The sequence below is a fragment of the Natator depressus genome, chromosome 9 (assembly GCF_965152275.1).
Source record: "Natator depressus isolate rNatDep1 chromosome 9, rNatDep2.hap1, whole genome shotgun sequence".
Taxonomy (NCBI): Eukaryota; Metazoa; Chordata; order Testudines; family Cheloniidae; genus Natator; species Natator depressus.
Genome location: NC_134242.1, coordinates 82,550,442 through 82,570,268, shown reverse-complemented (window position 1 = coordinate 82,570,268; position 19,827 = coordinate 82,550,442). Strand labels below are relative to the sequence as shown.

At 41.0% G+C, this 19,827-nt stretch overlaps 2 protein-coding genes across 4 annotated transcripts in view; one reads left to right on the top strand and one right to left on the bottom strand.

Moving 5' to 3' along the window:
- The window catches only part of ALG13 (ALG13 UDP-N-acetylglucosaminyltransferase subunit), a 55,162-nt gene extending 52,011 nt beyond the window's left edge, over positions 1-3,151 (top strand). The window contains exon 28 of the mRNA XM_074962663.1: positions 2,630-3,151. Coding sequence (XP_074818764.1) covers positions 2,630-2,904 — 275 coding nt within the window. The 3' untranslated portion in view covers positions 2,905-3,151. The remainder of the gene's footprint in view (positions 1-2,629) is intronic.
- A 13,970-nt stretch (positions 3,152-17,121) lies between these two features.
- Positions 17,122-19,827, bottom strand: part of TRPC5 (transient receptor potential cation channel subfamily C member 5) — a 135,282-nt gene continuing 132,576 nt past the window's right edge. The window contains exons 9-10 of one of the 3 annotated variants that reach the window (XM_074962461.1): positions 19,426-19,515; positions 17,122-18,234 (exon numbers count right to left, since the gene is read on the bottom strand). In XM_074962461.1, the coding sequence (XP_074818562.1) occupies positions 17,500-18,234; positions 19,426-19,515 (825 nt within the window). In that variant the 3' untranslated portion in view covers positions 17,122-17,499. The remainder of the gene's footprint in view (positions 18,235-19,425; positions 19,516-19,827) is intronic. The other 2 variants (XM_074962460.1, XM_074962459.1) reach the window with 2 other exon arrangements.

Genomic DNA, 19,827 nt, shown 5'->3' with positions numbered 1-19,827 from the left:
ATGAAAATGTCCTCTATGTAGCGCAAGTAGAGTAGGGGCATTAGGGGACGAGAGCTGAGGAAGCGTTGCTCTAAGTCGGCCATAAAAGTGTTGGCATACTGTGGGGCCATGCGGGTACCCATAGCAGTGCCACTGATTTGAAGGTATACATTCTCCCCAAATGTGAAATAGTTATGGGTGAGGACAAAGTCACAAAGTTCAGCCACCAGGTTTGCCGTGACATTATCGGGGGTACTGTTCCTGATGGCTTGTAGTCCATCTTTGTGTGGAATGTTGGTGTAGAGGGCTTCTACATCCATAGTAGCTAGGATGGTGTTTTCAGGAAGATCACCGATGGATTGTAGTTTCCTCAGAAAGTCAGTGGTGTCTCAAAGATAACTGGGAGTGCTGGTAGCGTAGGATCTGAGGAGGGAGTCTGCATAGCCAGACAACCCTGCTGTCAGGGTGCCAATGCCTGAGATGATGGGGCATCCAGGATTTCCTGGTTTATGGATCTTGGGTAGCAGATAGAATACCCCTGGTTAAGGTTCCAGGGGTATGTCTGTACAGATTTCTTCTTGTGCTTTTTCAGGGAGTTTCTTGAGCAAATGCTGTAGTTTCTTTTGGTAACCCTCAGTGGGATCAGAGGGTAATGGCTTGTAGAAAGTGGTGTTGGAGAGCTGCCGAGCAGCCTCTTGTTCATATTCCGACCTACTCATGATGACGACAGCACCTCCTTTGTCAGCCTTTTTGATTATGATGTCAGAGTTGTTTCTGAGGCTGTGGATGGCATTGTGTTCTGCACGGCTGAGGTTATGGGGCAAGTGATGCTGCTTTTCCACAGTTTCAGCCCGTGCATGTCAGCAGACACCCCAGCCCCCCCCCACTGCTGTTCCTCAGACATTCTTGTCAACTGCTGGAAATGGCCCACCTTGATTATCACTACAAAAGGTCGTCCCCCCCCCACACACACACACACACACTGTCCTGCTGGTAATAGCTCACCTTACCTGATCACTCTCGTTAGAGTGTGTATGGTAACACCCATTGTTTCATGTTCTCTGTGTATATAAATCTCCCCACTGTATTTTCCACTGAATGCATCCGATGAAGTGAGCTGTAGCCCACGAAAGCTTATGCCCAAATAAATTTGTTAGTCTCTAAGGTGCCACAAGTCCTCCTTTTCTTTAAGTAGAAATGGGCATCCTACTGTTTGTTTACCAGTTGACACAACATAATTGATTGCTATGGTCCTTTTTCCTCGCTTTGTCAACTGAAATTGTAGACCAATGTGACCAACTGTTGTAGCTCACAGGAGTAGTGTAAAGGGCCTGTTTACATTTCCCATTAGATGAGATAAATGATGAATTGCATATAATGGCCTCTGGAATTGGTGACAACTTGTGTGCATGGGGGTTAAAATAGAGTTTTGTTGTAAAATGAGGATAGTGTATGCTCTGTGGGTGGGTGACGAGATATTATCTTTTATCATTTTTAAAATTATTGTTCATTACTTGCAGCCAGGGATAGATGCTGGAAAAAAATCAAAATTGACTGTGAGCCCTGCTCCTTTATAGGTTATCTTAGGGTTAGGTGTGTGCTGTTTCTGATATATTAAGTTTGATTTAGAATTGCTGATATTCAGGGCTAGGTAACACCATCAAGAAACAAAAATATTATTTTTGGCTTGACCTTGGTAGACTAGCTGCTTTTCTAGAAAGGACTTTTTTTTTTCAAAGCTGTGTGGGAGGTTGTGTGTTTAAAAATGTTTGCACCTTGTGATGACCTTTTTTTTTTTTTTTTTTTTGCTGACCCACAACAAACCAAAATAATGCTTGTATTTTAAAAAAAAAAAAATCCTAAATTTTGAGTACTAGTAGGGAATATTGGAACCATAGTTAGTGGACTCTCTCTTAGGTGTCTTGGCTATCTAAACAGCCATTATCACTGGCTCTCTCTTCCACTGTGTATAAAGTTACAGCAACACTTAGCCCAACCCAACAGTTTTGTAAGAGGCATATAGGTTTATCTGGAGTTAAGGGGGAAGGAGGGGGGAGGGACTGTGTTAAAGGAGTAGAAGATGTCAAAGGTCAGATGTCTGGCCTCATTAAAAGTGTCTGATATTGGGCTAATGGAGTAAACATGGTAGAAACTGGCATGTCTTTGTCACCGTATCTTGCCAAAACTATTAATTGATCAATGACAATTACACAGGCTTGCAGTTCTGCTGCAATTATAACCTATTAAGTTTCTTTACCCCATATCCATCACCATGGTATCTGGTCAGAGGTTACAAAGAGAGGTGGTTCTTTTGTTTTTGTTTTTTAAATCCCCTACTGTCCTGCAGCCCCCCGGAGAAGTCCAAAAGGGGATCTGCCCTTCCTCTGAGCCTCAACAAAAAGAAATACAATCAGTAGGCAGTGAATACTTACAGACCTGGGACACATCTGTGAATGAGCAGGTTGCCCTCCAAACTTATTCAAGAGCTGAGATGGTCTCCTTGTCAGTGTACGCATCATTTGGGCATAAATTATTTATCTAGATATGTCCTATGTTGTCATAAGTGTCATAAAATTGTTTCAGTTGTAATGAAAATGAAGGATTGCATAAAAATGGCCAAAATGTTAAAATATATCAACTCTGTTTACAGGTACTTTCCAAAATGTAGAGCCTCCACCTCCATCCCATGGAACAGTATATTATCCAGTAGCGACAGATCCCTATGGCCAGCCACCTCTACCTGGGTTTGACTCTTGCATCTCTTTAGTACCTGCCTATCATTATGTTAGCCCTTGGCATCCCACAAATCCATCGTATGGTAATTCTTCACGACTTCATAATACTGTAAATCCTGGACAGTTGCATCAAGTCAGCTATGTTACCTCACCTAATCCTGTATCACATTATGTACCTCAAAGTATGTAAGGCCAAGTGATGTAAACTCACTTCTTGCACTAAAGTTTTCTTGTTTTCTCTGTTAGTATTGTTTCAGTAGTGGATTATGTAGCTGTTTTGTTTCATTTACATGTTTCTCTTTTAGTTAATGGTAAAAATGTTTAAAACTTGAGTATTGTTTTATTAGAGTATATTGGAAAGTAAAACTATTGTATAGCAAAGAACCCTAAGCTTATATTCAACTGTACATAATATATAACAATGCAATTTGTCTTTCATGCCAGTATATATAAATTATCACTTACCTTCATCAATAAGTACAATGTATGGAGGAGTTACTCTTGCACAAGAGAACGATGTATCTTGCATATTATACCAGTTTTCCTGTAATGGTAACCTACTTCATTACATAAGCAGGAGAAAGGTTGGGTCCCAGTCCATTTGAGGAAAGTAATTACTGTTGAAATAGGCTGCTTTTTCCAGTCCTGAACAAAACACATCAGCCAGGTGTATTCTCCAATAGTAACTACTTATTTGTAATAGTTGCTCTTTCTCTGTTTAATTTTGTTCAGTATAGTCTTGAAGTGTTAGAAGGTGGGAGAGTGCTCAGCGTTGGCCTGTTCTGCTGTATCCAGTTGTATTTGTGAGAGAGCCTTGGTTCGTGAAAGTCACCCTGCACAAATGGTGGTAGAAGTGGTGTTTGACTTGCACTAAATAAACAAAAAAGCATCTAACCTATGGAAATGAGTCTTCTTTTCTGACCAAAAAACCCTCCTTAATGTCCCTACAAAGTAGATTAAGAGGCTTGTGTTAAGAAATCCACATAGGGTTTTTTTATGGGACATAGGAGACAATTGGACTGAACATATTCCCCAAAATTCCTGCTTTGAGTCAGTAGTGAAATGAGGATAACAACATCAAGCAGAAACTTGTTTTACTGCCAAAAAGCCAGTGCAGTACAAAACTACTTCTGTTGCTTTTCAGATTGTAGTCCAATGAGGCGCTGCTGCACAAACTGATACTTCTCCTTGTCATACTCATTGAGGACTGTTGTGTGCGTGTGACCCACGTGCTCTCTTACACTTAGGTCCCAGTGGTGGTGGGGTTTACCCCACACAGTGTGGGAAAGGCTTAATGTGGGCTTGAGAGGCCAGTTAACCCACCTGGTTGCACCTGGAGGGTAACCAAGGCCTAATTTAAAAATGAAGCCCAGCTGGGGAGTGCTATAAAGAGAGGCAGCCTGAAGCAGAAAGAGGTTGCAGGGAGAAAGGGAAGAACTCTACAGTCTCTCTTGGTAATGAGAAGGGAAAGACCTGCAGGAATAAGAAAGCTCCTGCAGGGTAAGGAGGAAGACCAGGGAGTGCTAACTGAAAGATCCAGGATTGGAGCAAGTTCCTGTGGCTGATCCTGACACAAGGGCAGAAACTGGATCTCTCAGGAGAAACCCTGGATGATGCTGTTCATTACAAAGAGCCCAGAAAGGGGTAGTGGAAAAGGCTTGAGGGAAGGCCAATAGTAAGTAGTAGTCCAGGGAGGCAGTGGCAAGGTGTCTGACAGAGCAGACCTTGGCTGCTGTTTATAGGGTCCTTGAACTGGAACCCAGCGTAATGCAAGGACTCTTGTTTCCCGGTTAGCCCTTTGGAAGATGGAGTTAAGTTCCCTGATTCAAAGGGATAAGGGCAACTTAGTGCCCTGAGAGAAGGGTGTAAGTATTATGGGGTGAAGAGCTGGGGTCAAGGATCAGATGTAAGGACGTTCTCTCCACCCAGAAGAGGTGGGGGAAAAAAATGGGGCTTGGTGAGAGAGCCAAGTAGCGAGAAGAGGCAGGCCACTGAGGGATCCGGAGCAACGGTTGATGGGGAGTAGCTAGAGAGGAGTCCAATGGTGAATCCACTCTCTTTTACTGCCCCAAATTTGTGTCATTGGGAAGGTGACTTTCCATAATTGTGTTGGTGTTCAGATTTGACATGGCCTTGATGTTAAGAGGTATTAATTTTTTTCCCCATAAAGGCAAGAAAAATATAGGGTTTTTTAATTAAGTCCATTTTTAACCTTATTTACACTGTGTATACCTGTTCCCTGCCTAGGTGGTGCCACCAATTTTGAAATAATTTTATACCTTCTCTGTTGGTCCATTTTTCTAAAGCTTTGAGTGTGCATTGGTTATTGGTGGGCTGACACAGCTTGACATCACAACTGCAATGAACAGTACCTAGGGTATATCCCCTTGGTGGGCTCTGGGAACCAGATTCTCATTTTAGTTACTCTGGATTTACAGAAGTGTAACAATGCAGAGTAACTCCACTGATGTTATACCAATGTACCTTGCCCCATGCCTGTATCCTGCAAAGATGACTTTATCTGGAACCTTAGCTGCTGCTTAAGCAGCAGCTTAAACAGGTGTTCTGCAGTCACTGCTGATAGCTCAAGTCCTGTTTCAGTCTTTTGCACATTAACATCCGTAACATTCCACACTGTTAGAGGCACACATCTTTTCAGAAGTCTTTCAATTTTAAAATTCATGCATTATTAAAGACAATTATCATAAATACTGCAGAAAAAATCCCTTGTGTAATTGTGTGTTTATGACATTAGACTTCACTGTTACTAAAGATCAGGCTACCGCACTGGTTTTTCCTCCCCTCGCTGCACAGGAGCACTAAACTAAAGGTCCTACAGTAAGCAGCATTTCCAGATCAGTTACCTGTTTTGCTCCGTGCCAAGCCTTCATTTTAATTTTTCTGCCTCATCAGTATCTTCCTGAATGTGATGCAGTCTTTTCTCATTCTATATTACAGAATTGTGCTCCAACCAAAACCTTTGATCCAAACATTGAAGGGTGTTCGAATTAGAAATCCAAATCTATATTTTCCAAATGGCTCCTTCCTTCATGATGGAAGGAGATGATAACCTTGGATCCAGACTTTGGGTGGCTTGAAATTGGGATCCAGGCTTATTTATTTATTTTTTTTATTTTGCAGCTTGGGTTCCTATCTGACTGTTTTTGGTATCTCTCTGAACCCTGACCGTTAAGGTGTTTGGATTTCAGGGGTGAAATCCTGGCTGTATTGAAGTCAATTGGAGTTTTGTCACTGACTTTGTTGGTGCCAGAACTTCACCCCAACATACCAATATTTGCACCCCTCATTGCATATGGTGTTACAAAATAGCTGTCATAGCTACCAGATGCTCATTGGCTCAGGTTCGTAAAACTAGGTGCTCAGTTCTTAAACCTAAGCACATGCACAAGTCTCCACAAGCCCTTGAGTTCTCCCAAAAGCCGTATACCCGAGTTGAATGCGGTTTGGTGTGTGTAGAGCCTTTGAAAAAGTTCTGCTGAACATGGTACAGATATACAGATCCATTGCTGTTCATAAATATTTATTATCAATAGGCAGCTGGAAATGTTACATCTGAAAAGGTAGAAACACCTTGAATTTCAATAGACATACATTTTTGGAAAAAAGTAAATGCTTTTTAATTTTTTTTTCAGTTTACAATTAAGCTAAAAATACACACAAAATAATTTCATTTGTTATGTACATCATTTCGCTTCATTTTTACATGTGTTTGCGAATGATAGTTTGCACTGCTGACGGAAAATAGATAAGTAGGTAAAACTCTTTCTCTTCTCCCCCCCCGCCCCAACCCCCCGGAGGCTGCTATTTAATGGCCAAATTCTGAGCCCTCACTTAGTTTTTATGCAGGCAAAATTCCTACTTAAGGGCAACAAGATTTTGACCAAAAGTTTAAAAAACCAAAATCCCCCCACCTATTGTTTTTAATCCTCTGGAGTAAAATACCATTAAAATAAATGTTTAGATTCCAAACTGTTTCTATGATTAAACTCTGAGAAGATGCAATTGAAGGATAAAGACATTGCAAAAAGATGTTTGGCAAAATAAGCCCATTCCCCTTGTGCCTGCCATGTAGGAAAATAGAATACTTAAACTTCCTTTACTGTCCTTTCCCCTTCAACAGATCAATCTATAGTTCCCAAACTATATCATATAAACAAATACAGCTTAGCTTTTAAATGAAACTGCACACTACCCCCAAGTAGCTACACTTAAAAAAAGCCAAACCTCAAAAACAAAGAATTTTCCTCTAAATGGTCAAAAAGCATCTCCTCTGAATTTTGTTGGCTAAAGATATCACAGTGTTTTGTTAGCTAATTGTGCTAGGAGGAACGGTTCTCTGATCATCTGTGTGTGTGTGTGTGAGAGAGAGAGAGAGAGCAACCACATCTTGTTGCTCTGTTCATGCCACTAGCGTGAAAGTAAACAAAGTGATGGAAAAAGAAGTATTCAGAAGTGGTCTCTGAAGACCGTTGGAGGTGCTGTTTTTCATAGCTGCTGAACTGCTCACTAGAAATTGATCTCTGGAAGCTTTTCTGGAGGTCACTTTCAAGTTGGTTTCTAACAAGTGAGTTCATGTTAGTTCTTTTTCCTCTTTTTTGCTTTGCACAGCTTTAAAAATCAAAGGAAGATTGATAGTCCTTTATTCTCCAGAAAAACTAAGATTCAGAAAATAAGGATCCAGCACTTCCACCACATTTCAAACACCTCTTTAGATAAAAGACGTTATCTTTTAAAAAACATTTCTGCATCATGATTTGACTTGGAACATTAACCACTCCTATGGAAAAACACATTATGAATAAAAACACAAATTGATTTAACCTTGTACAAATGTTACTGGCTAAAACAGGGAAAAGAGTCTTAAGCTAATTTGTACAGGAAAGGGAATAATATAGCCAGATAATATAATATAAAAGGAGTAAAAATGCTTGTTTTGAATGGTTAGCACAAGCAAAAAAAAAAAAATCTTGTTTTAGTTCTGGGAAATGATTTATAGTAATTGGGTTTCATTTAACATGTTTAGTAAGCTACAGACTATTTTGGTAACACTTTATTTTAGAAATTCCATCATTGAGTTTGTTTATTATTCACTGTAGACTCACTGATTCTAATTAATTTCTCCATTATGCATTTGAGAGTCACAGGTGCTTCCCTATGGGTGATTCTGCTTCAACATGCCAGCTACACTTGTGCAACCTCCCTCTATGACATAAGGCTACAATATATTGGTGAGATTTGATGTCCATTGAAACCCACTCTTGTGAGGAGGGGAAGGCATAAATTATACCTTAACTATTTCAAAATTGGCCGAAGGCATTTTTTGTTAAACAATTTCTTTTAGTAATTCCAGGGTTTTAAAAATGGTTCAGACTTGTTTTTCCATGTGCCTAACCAAACCCATCTAAAACTAGTTTTTAAATGTAACATGCTAGTGGACTGGTGGAAATACTAATGTATTCATGTGGAAATCAGCCATGGAGACTGCTTAATGTCTAAAATTTACACTTGTGGCAATGCTAATGAGATAGAGATTAGCTACCATTTTGATACTGAACCAAATTCACCAACATTCAACCTTTTCCAGCTAACATTATATATAAAAATTTTTCCTTCTAGATTCTATTCTTGGAAATGCTGAAAGTGGAAATGCTGAAAAAGCATGAAAAGCAAAAAGCATTGCAATCCATCCCGAAGTAGGAAGTACTACTAACCTCATGAAAATAGCTGGTTCTTGCACAATTTTCCAGTTCAGTTTGAAGCCCCACAAAGAAGTCAATGCTTATCCAAACTGCTGGGCACTTATCCAACTAAACCCAAATTCTAAGTCTTTTGCCATTTGCCCATTGGTATAATGCACTGCTCACTTCCTCATAAGAATTTACAGCACAATCCCAGTGTGAAATGGGCCAAATCTTAGTCCCTCTGCTCATTCAGTGTAATGGAATGCTAAACTGTATTGTACTGTTCAGCCACTAGCTGACACTGTGTGTAAAATACCTTATTTAAAGCCAACCTTAGCCATACCTGGCAGACCATTAAAGGATCTTTAATGAACACATCTAATTATATATAACCAAGCTCTGTAGCTAGTCCATATCTGGTACAGGAATATGACATGGTGGCAGAAGTAAACTAACAACAGAAAGAGAAGGAACAAAGGTTGCAGGATCTTATGAGCATGCCACTCTTCAGTGCCATAGAGAACTTCAGCTTTGTCCATTGTGAAGGTTTGTTAGTCTGGAAACAATGTTTTGCAAGATTTTGCATTGCTACCAAGCTCCACAAAGAAGCTGGAGATGTACAGGTATCTTCTTTAATTTATGCTACACGGAGTATATCTTTAAATCTTTTGACTTTACTGAAGACAGTCACAGAGATGACTATGAAAGGGTTCTGGTGCTGTGTTTGATGTGTACTTTATACCCCAGAGAAATGTGGTTCATGAAAGAGAGTATTTTCAACAGAGAATTCAAGAACCAGGGGGCAAGGTTGAATGTTTTATAAGAACATTGCATACATTGGCTGAAAACTGTGATTCTGGGAATGCAAAATATGAAAATATCAGAGACAAGCTCGTTATTGGGTTAACATAAAAAAATCTTTCCCAACAGGTACAATTAAAGAGAGACTGAACCCTAGCCACAGCTATGCAGATAGCTAAGCAGTCAGAATTAGTCAAACAACAGAACAAAAGGCAGGAGCAACTTGAGAAACCTGAAACTAGTTTAGAAACTGTAAACAGATACTGGAGTGTTAAGTTATAATCATAAAACCCCTGAGGCAAGGAGAGAGAACACCCAAGCCAAGAGGGACAAAATACAATGTACATGCACAAGATGTGGAACAAGTAATATCTCAAGAGATGACAGATGTCCAGGCAGAGGCACACAATGTAATAAATGCATGAAATATGGACATTTTGCAGCTGTTTGCTGCACCAAAGCAATCAGTGAGTGCTCATATTAGAGACAATCAAGATCCATTGTTCTGGGATCTGTCATATATGATGATGGAGAGCCTGCCTGTAGAGTGAAACTAAATATTTATGGCAAGACTATTGACTTTAAAATTGCGTCAGGAGCTGATGTCAGATTCATCTCAGAAGCACTTACAATCACCTTCAACCCCTCCCAGAGCTGAATTCACCTGACACAGCTGTGACTAGCCCTGGAAATATTCTGAACTGCAGGGCCCAGTTCATCACAGAAACAATTTACAAAGGCAAAAGTCTTGCATTCAGAGTGCATGTGATCAAAGGATCACAGATCAACAATCTTTTCAGCTTCAGTGGCAGCCAGGAGAGTGAGAAAGGGATAGAGGAATTGATGATACTGGGCTTTTGAAAGGAGATCTAGTACAAATCAACTTAAGAGACAATGCTGAACCCTATGTGTAGAAACATCTCTTCTAGAGATACCTTAGAAGAGACTAGCTGCAGATTTTGTGTGAATTCAAAGGACATGGTTACCTGATTGTCAGGGACTATTTTTCCAGCGATATAGAAACAATGTACTTGAAAGACATGTCACAGTGTTATCAAGATACTGAAGTGCACTTTTGCTCACTTCGGTATTCCAGAACAACTAGTGACAGACAACAGACCACAATTAACTGCAGCAGAATTTGTCATTCCAAATTAAATATGATTTTGATCATATTACTAGCAATACCCACAAGCGAGTAGAGGCTGAGAGAGCTATACAGGCAGCCAAGAAAACACTACAGCAGGAAGATCCGTTCCTTGTTCTTCTGAGTTACAGATCTACACCAATAGCAGCTACTGGATGTAGTCCAGCACAGCTCCTGATGGGAAGACAACTCAGAACTACTGTTCCAACTTTGGAAAAGAATCTGCCTCCAAAGTGGCCAGGCATGAAGAAAGTAGCCAAGTCAGATAAAAAGGCTAAAAGAGCGTATGAACATTTTTACCACAGATGTCTCTCAGAGAACTACTGGGTCTAAAACCTGGTGACGCTTTCTCTAAAATTGGATGGAGAAAAGGGATGGACAACTCCAGCTGTCATAAAGAAAAAGAATTCAGCAGTCCGATTATCTGTGATCAAGACTGACAGTGAAGAGTTCAGCAGAAACCACCAACATCTACAATTTGTTTCTCAGAAAGAGCAATCAACAAAACAAACTACAGATGGCAGAACAAGAACACAATGACTCAGGGATTCTTGACTGACCACAGCCAGTTGTTGCAGCTAATGGACAGCCAGATGACCAAGTTGTTTCATGTTCGGGTCATGTAATTAGAAAACCAGTACAATTAAGAGACACTTAACACTATCTTTTAAGTTTAGTACATATCAGTGTGATATTGTAAATGGTAGGCATGTAGAACTTAAAAGGGGAGTGTAATGGAATACTAAGATGTATTATACTGTTTAGCCACTAGGTGGTTCTGTGTGTAAACACCTTATTTAAAACTAAACTCAGCCGTACCTGAAAGAACATTAAAAGATCTTATGATGAACATGTCCGGTGTGTATAACCAAGCTCTGTAGCTAGTCCATATCTGATACAAGAACATAACAGTCTGCACTCAGATTAAAATCCTTTGGAAGTAGATTAGAACTTTTCCCTGAGTAAGGACTGCAGAATTTGGACCTAAGAGGGAAGCAAATAAAAATAGCCACATGTAAGCTATGCCCATGCAAATCTAAGGCCACATTTGGGAGTGGCGAAGGAAGAAAAAACATGAGTTCAGTGTAATGTATGTTATATAAACAACACTAGGAAACATTTCTAGCAGGGTAGGACCTGAATCTCTTCCCACTGAAATAAATTGGTTTGCCATTGATATCACAAGGATCAGGATGGGGCTTCACTCACAACGTCTATCGGAGTTACACGACTTTTTGCTTGTACATAGTGATGTGCTACATCTCATCATACAACTGTAAAGTGTAATTGCACGGTGGTTACACAATTCCCATCCTACATGAGCATTCCCTTTTTGTGTGTGCTACCATACGTATCCCTATTGATTATGTTAACTCCATGTCAGTAATAGTGGTTTTCAGACACAGCTCCCATTGCCAGCAATGGGTAATGCATAAGACCATTCACTCTATGGGGTTAATTATATATGGTAAAAATTAACCTATTCCTATTCAGATTGCTTGCCATGTGTACATGTAGTAATGCTAGACTGTACAGGAAGCCCTCTTGTTACGTGTCTAGTGCATTAACCAATTTTAATCTCTTTAAAATGTAAGGTTTTATTTATACACTAATTATATATCATTTATTTAAATATTACAAGTCTTAATATTTACATTTCTTTCTATTTCTGCTAAAAATATATTACATAGCATAACATTAGAAAAAGAATGTGGAACACAAATAAGTACAATAAAGTAACATTAAAGGTGAGACGTAATCCCATGAAAGCAAGGATGTTCAGAGTTTAGGCTACTAGGTGACCCTGCTCTTGGTACCTGTCAACTGCAGACATTTCCTAAAGCCTCCTGTCTGAAAAGCACACTATTTTTTGTTTGTGGAAAACTGTCACAGTTGACAGATAAAACCTTACCTGAATTAGCTGTAAGAAAATAAATGAAAATATTTTACTAATATTGTCTGCTTACTGTATATAGCGCCTTTAATCTGAGGATCTCAAAAGTGCTTACAAACATTAAATAATTAAGACTCACAGCCCCTCTCCCCTGCGAGGTAGGTAGATATATTATCCCTATTTTACAGATGGGGAAACTGAGGCATAAAGACGCTAAGTGACTTGCCCAAGGTCACCTAGTGAATCAGTAGCAGAGGTGGGAATAGAACCCAGGTTTCATGACTCCTGGTCCTATGCTCTAACCACTAGATATGCTTCCTCTGTAGAGATCACTTATGTAAATATTCAAGTATTTGTATATCTACTGATGTGTTGAATTAATTTAAAAATAGAACTATTTAAATAGGAGTCTGCAAAGGTGTCTTTACTTAATTTCCTGTTTCTGAAATGGGTTCCTTAATCTCTGACCTCAATATAAATACCTCAGTTTTACTTATACTACATGTTAAATGTAATTGTGTGGTTTTGTGATCATTGGTTCCTTTTTGAGAGTGTCTCTTTGAAGAGTTGGGAGATGTGTAATTTAGGAGCAATATCTAAAGATCTTCAAAAAAGGGGGAAAATAACAAAGTAAATATTCTTAACTTTGAGTTTCTTTGCACATGTTGAGCGTTAGTGTTGAAACACAAAGAATAAAGGCCAACCAGAGCTGTGAGTGCAGAACCGATGCGTGAAAAAAGATCTACCCCCTACTACAACTTTCCAAGGAAATTCTAAATTTTACCCTCAGCCACACCCATGGGCAATCTAGGGAACGAAAAATGTTTCAATGAATGTTTAAACTCTAAAATGTCTTTTCAACCAAACCAAAAATTTTAAATGGAAAAATCTTCATTTTGGTCAATGTTTTTGGATTCTTTGACTCAAATTTTTTTTTACCAAAAACAATTTTTTCATAAGAAAATAACATTCTTTTACCAGTTTTCACTTTTGCTTTTTATTGAAGAAAAGATTTTTTCCTCAGGAAACTTACCATAAAAAGTAGTTGGCTTTTTTAAACTGGCTTTAGTACAACTAACTCCAAGGGGTCCTACTGCCATCACTGAAGAGAAGCTGGGCCTTTTGCTTTGGCTGGCAGGTAGGAGCAGTGTGAAAGTTTTGTAAATGCCCAGTAGGGTGCTTTATTCTTTATATAGGGTGGTTCTTTGTAATAAAAGAGTTGTGTTCAATTGAAAGGCTTGATGTTATTAGCTCTCAGTTAGGGAGTGAAAAATACCTAAGCCACAAAACAAATCCCCAGAAGACCTGGCCATGGTGGCCCAACATACCTCTCACCCTCAATGTAACTTTACCATAGATCTTTGTGTACAGCATTCTCTTGTTATGTTAAAATGCATCGGTTCCTATCTGTGTCCTTTGTAGGCACAGCAAGGCAAAACGTCTAATGCTGGTTTCACGGATGGGGTTTGTGTTGCCAGAAGTCACTATTGCATTCTGTTTATGCACTGCTACAGAGTGGTAACTAGGTTGCATTGTTTGATGTGTGAACTGGCTGACGCAAGAATGCTGCATTTGAACAACAGTCTGGAATCACGGTCAATAGCAGTGTGCTCACTGTCCTGATGGAAGTAAAACCCCTTTCACACTCAGAGAGCCATGAACCCTGATTGTAGCCTGGTCTCCTTGAGCTCAGCTGATAGAATCTGCATTACCATCCCAGTAGTGATTTTTATTCTTTCTTGCTAGCCAGGGAACAGCACTATGGCTGGCCAGCCCCGTTCAGAGTAAGATTCATAAACTACAAAGTGGGTAGGTGAAGCATGAAGTGATTTCAGACATCTCTGCCTCCAGCTAACTGCTCTTTTAAATGCTTGCATTCCTAGACAAATGCTCAGTCAGCTTGGTTTGTAAGTTTTCAGAAGGTGCTTGCTCTGGGGTGTGGGGATGCTCCTTTCATTATTCCCTTCAATCCACTCTGAATACCATCCTGGTGCATAGCTGGCTTTAGGGTAGGAGTATGAAGGGAGGCTGGATTTGTTTATGAATGAGCAGCAACCTCCCTCTCAGCCTGGGAATTTGCACATTTTCGGTGTGCAATACCATGTCAGTGCTTTGTTCCCCCTCACAAGAAGAGAAAATGTAGGGTCAAAGACAACTCAAACCACCTTGTAAGCATGAGAGCCTGAAAGCTGTTGAGCTGATGGTGAAAAGTACTTTTCACCTTGGCTAAACTTCAGGACAGGCTTAAATATTTAGGGCTGAATATTGCATAGGGTTCAAGTAGCATAGCCAATGGAATTTGCAATCAGGGCCCCTACACCAGTGGCTCATCTTGCTGAAAACCAGAGCTGGCTTAGAGCCACAAAGTCCAGACTGAGCTGCATTGAAACTCTCCAGAAGGCTTGCGTGCTGAGACCCAAGGTTTTGTTTTGGCCCATAATAGCGATAGAGGCTAGCTGCGAATTTCAGATCTACATCTGTAATTTCCTGAAAGCTCTTGGGTCTAGGAGCTCAGATTTTTGGTTTCGGCTCCTCCGGATTGAGATGTGACCTCATTTGTAACATATGGGTGCCCAAATGAACCATCTGCCAAAACAGCTTTCCTACTGGCAGAGAAACTGGTATTTAATAATCAGGCAAAATGTGTCATGCTTTGATGTTTGAGCTCCTCTTCCAATGTTAAAACAGGAAAGGAGCTAGTAACAGGGAGTCCCTGGAGCTCCAGCCACTTTTCATAAAAAATGTGCGTCACCCAACAGCAGGCTCAGACGTTTCCAGTGTTATTACAGTAAATCCTTCTCCAAACACAATCCACAGCCATGTGCGCTTAGGACCTGATCCTGGAAGTCTCAATTCCATTCCCTTCAGCAGGAACTGAGCTAGCTTAACACCTCATAGGATCTGAACCCTGAAGATCACTGCCCTGAGCTAACCAGGGTAGCTTTCTTTTAAGGAAATCTGTGCATCAAATCATGGGTGCCACTTAATCTGTCTGTCTTTCTCCTGGGGAGAATACATCCTGCCCCATGTGCTCTACTGAGCACCCTTCTTGAGCCACTACCCTCTGCACATTCAGGCCCTGATTTAAGCAAATCACTTAATACCCTTCTGAAGGTCTACTTCCACCATGATTCCTATAAGAAAGCTACTGGCTAATAATGGCAAGGAAGAGAGGTGATTGGTGCTAGTCTACATATCTCAGCAGCAACAACCAAGTAAGTTCTGTTATCAAGCGCTGTGTTATCAGAATCACCACCTTCATCAACTGTAGGTTGTATTACATCCCTTGCCCTTTGTCTGTGTGTCTCCTTAAGACTGTGAAGCTGTTTGGGCCGGGGACAGTACCATCCTTTATGCTTATACAGTGCTTAGCACACGGTAGCACTACTGGAAACAAATAACAAGGGATAGCTACTGCCGTGTGCCATTTTGGTTCATCTAGAATAGAAATTGCATGGGCAAAGTTCAAGCTGGTATTGCTTAGCCTGGTTTTAAGGAATGCAATTAATGAAACCAAGGAAGATGTTCTTTCTTAGAGCTTGATAGCACAGCAGGAGATCAGTTTTCTGCCTAAAACATTGTACCATCCAGGTCTGAAAAATCTGTAGACAATAAAAAAGGTAAGGCAGCACTAGAGATGGGCTCAAGACACAAAATTCAGATCTGAATTTCAAACAGCAAGAGATTCAGGGCGGCTCAGATGTGGGGCTTTGGTGCAATCCATTACAAAGACAAAGCAGCCATTTGTAAAATTCAGACAGCGGGTTGTAATTCAAACACAGGCAGGGATGTTTGGATCCTGGATTGTGGTTCAGTCCCATCTTTATGCAGAGCCCTATAACTGTGCCAGTCCCTCAATTTCCCTTTCAGTGTAAAAGGAGTACGTAACTCTACTTCTAATGAGAGGGCCAGTGGATTACTAAATGTAGCCGATAAATGAAAAATGAGATAACTATAAGCAGAGCACATAACTTAACAGGTGATAGTAACTGACTGATAAACTTCTCTCATTTCAGAAATAGTTTACATTGAGACGATAATGTACAACCTTAAAAACACACACAAATGAAATAATCAGAGGCTGTATTGCTTAAAAAAGAAAAAGGCCAGTTATAACTGGAAACCAGTTTGTCTCTTAGTCTCCAGTTAAGCTACTTTTCATTAGCTGGTACCATGGACCAGTGAATTGAGGAGAATGTGCAACATACAGCAGGAGTGGCTTGAGCAGAGGTCCATGGATTCAACTGCACCCACGGAAATCAGGCCCAAATGAACTGGGATGCACTGAGTACAGTTTTTCAGGGCCTCCATCTCAGGTTTGGCCCTGCTGCTCGTCCTTTGTAATGGAGGGGCGAATGGGACAAATTTGAGTCGGGGGTGGTGTGACCTGGTCCACAGGTTCACAGAACCACTCGGATTTTGTGCCTGCCATTGATAGTGCAGGGAGTGACTCACCCACCCTGGCCAAATCCAGATCTCACTTTGGATGACACCCAACGTGACTGGGTCAGGGATACCGCTCCCACCAGCAGCGGGCTGGAGCTCAAGAAGAGGCTGGACCAGTCCCCAGACTGCATACAGGGCAAAGGCCCCCTAGTCCCCATGGAGATGGAAACAACCCCCTAGGCCTGGGCCCTCTTTGACCTCCCCCATTCCTGACCCCTCCCCCGGCCCTCTTTGACTCCTGATCTCCTCCCCACCTCCCATCCCTGCAGGAAGAGCAGCAACCCTCAAAGGCCTGGCCCACTATGATCCTCCTCCTGTCTCCCACCCAATCCCTGCACCCATTGAATCAGGGGGTAATATCTGACTGACATCCAGTGAACAACCAGATAGTTTGGATTAGGAAAGAAACTGTACAGGTCTTTTACTCTGCCACCAAAACGTCTGAGGTTTATGGGAGCTGAAGCTTCGATCTGCATCAATAAAAGAACCTTGGGATTTACAGTAAGCGCACACAGGCTAAGCATAGCAATTGGTAGGGAACATCAGTCTGCCCTCTGCTGCTAAGTATTGAACATCCTTAAAATTGGCCCAAACTGGTAACTAGTTCAGCATCAGTGAGTGTAAAAAAAGCAAATTAAAAAATGTGGTAAAGGTGGCTATAAAACAGGCTAACATAACTAGAGTTCTACACCCGATGCTAGGGACCGAAAGGGAATCCTGACTCTGAATCATCGGTGATAGCAAACAATTACAAATATTTAGCTACGTTCTATAGCGGGTGTTTAATAGCTTTACTTATAGCCGAGTTGTAACATGATCTTCCTGCCCATCTTTCCACTGGTTTATAAGCAAGTCACAGGTCTCTCCCCATGAGTCAAACACATCCTCGGTGGAGTCTATAAGTTTGGAATTAGAGGAGCAAATATTGGAAGCACAGTGAAGAGAGCTGGTACAAACCATAGGGCATTCCTTGCTCTGTCCTGTAAGTCTCATGTTCCCACTGTAGTCCACCTCATTGAGGTTAATTTCACTTTTGGAACAGTTCTCTTCTCTCTCTTTATCGATCTGAGAATATTTCATGTCTTGCCACATGTAATGCGGCTGAATAACTCCGTCTGAAATAGTGTACATAGGCTCTGAGTTTGGTTCAGGCACATGGCCATTCATCTTAGAGAATAGGAGACCCAGCCTCTTGAAAGACTCTTTCTTAGAGCTCGAAAGCCTCTGAACCCTATTCCCGTTTCGGACGAAAGAGCGCTTATTTATTCCGTTGCTTTTTGGTTTCTCTTCCACAATTTCGATCCCCGACATAGTTTTAATCAGAGCGGACACATTGAAATCTTTTTTCTTGTTGGCTATATTGAAAGAAACACTCTTGGCTTTAGCTTTTTCTCCAGAACCATCCTCGTTGTTTTCATCCTTTTGGGAGACCTCTGTGCTGCTAGTAGAGTAACTTCTCCTCTGGGGTTTCCTGTTTCCCAAGAGGTCAAGGACTTCATAGCGAAAGCTAGATATGTCCTGCTTTAATTCCTAAGGCAAGAGGGAAAATGAGTTACACTCAGAAGCTTCATCTGGGACATGAACGAATGATTGTATTCCCCTGAGAGGAGTGTTCAAAGTTATGCAAATGTCTGATACCAAATCACTATGTACAAGAATACCAGATAAATCTTTCATTATTCAGTGGCTGAAGGAACATTTTAGTAATTCTGTGCCTAGAGAGAGATCCTCTCTATGTCTCTAACGGCTACTAGGCCAGCCCTCTTGACACCAAGAAAAAAAAGGAATCGTTTTTTAAAAACCTAATGAAGATGTTCATGCAAGGGGTGAATGGGGGAGAGGGGGCTCTGCTGAAATTTACAAACATTAATGTGACTCTGTCTTAGTTGATGGGCCCCACATTTAACTTAGGTGACAAATGTCACCTAAAAAGCTCTTTGGGGCTGACTCCCCTAGAAACTCAGGCATACTAAGGAAATGACACAGCCCATCTGTCACACACGTGCTGTGATGTTTAATCTGTTGATTACCATCTAAGTCTGTCTCTTCATGGCTGCCTTTGATTGGTCTGCTACCTTGCATAATCATATTCCTTGCCACTGGTGTTATTATTCATGCACACAATCTTTAGTCTTATCTAGACTAGCATTTAAAGATGTGATGTTAAATGAAGTTAGCTCAATCTGATTAACACCTTCTAAAATCCTAGTCCAGACAAACCGATTGCACTTTAGAACATGCTAAACTGCTAAAGCCCAGAGGGTGGCAGGGACCCTGCCTGCTCACAAGAATGCACATAGACATACATGTCACAGGTACGCTCAGCACAAATAATACTGAATAATCCTTTCATCAGTAGCTCTCAAAGTGCTTTACAAAGGAGGAGGCATCACTTAGGCCATGTCTATGCCAGCCGCCAGATCAGCGGGTAGTGATCGATCCCCGATCGCTCTGCCGTCAACTCTGGAACTCCACCACGGCGAGAGGCGGAAGCGGAGTCGACGAGGGAGCGGCGGTCGTTGATTCCGCGCCGCGAGGACGCGAAGTAAGTGATTCTAAGTCGATCTAAGATACGTCGACTTCAGCTATGCTATTCTCGTAGCTGAAGTTGCATATCTTGGATCGATCCTTCCCCCTCCTACCCCCCCAGTGTAGACCAGGCCTTAGTGTAGCAAAAGGAATTGTTATGAGAGGCAACTGTATTACAGAAAAATGGATTACCTTAAAGTTTTCTTCAGTTAATCCCTCATTGGTTTTGGAATTTCGTATCATTGCTGCAACATATCTTTTCACTAGATTTCTGATCACTTCCTGAAACATAAAAGAACACGAATGATTCAGCTACCTACTTATCGAGGCCAAACAGTGCAGTCCCATTGTGTTTTCACTGTCTGTGATGTCTCTGTCCCACTGTTTGCGGAGTCACAGACCTGCCTTTGGTGTTGAAAAATGGGGTATGTTCTTTCAAAATAATGAAGCATTATAAAGAGTTATAGATCTTGCATCTTGAAAGTTCAGAGTTAAGCATAAGTGAAAGTCCTATACTAGTGTTGTGTGTATGTAACAATGCTTGTGTGAGAAGAGAATTCATGTCTCAGCCTTCTTAATTTGACACATAACTTC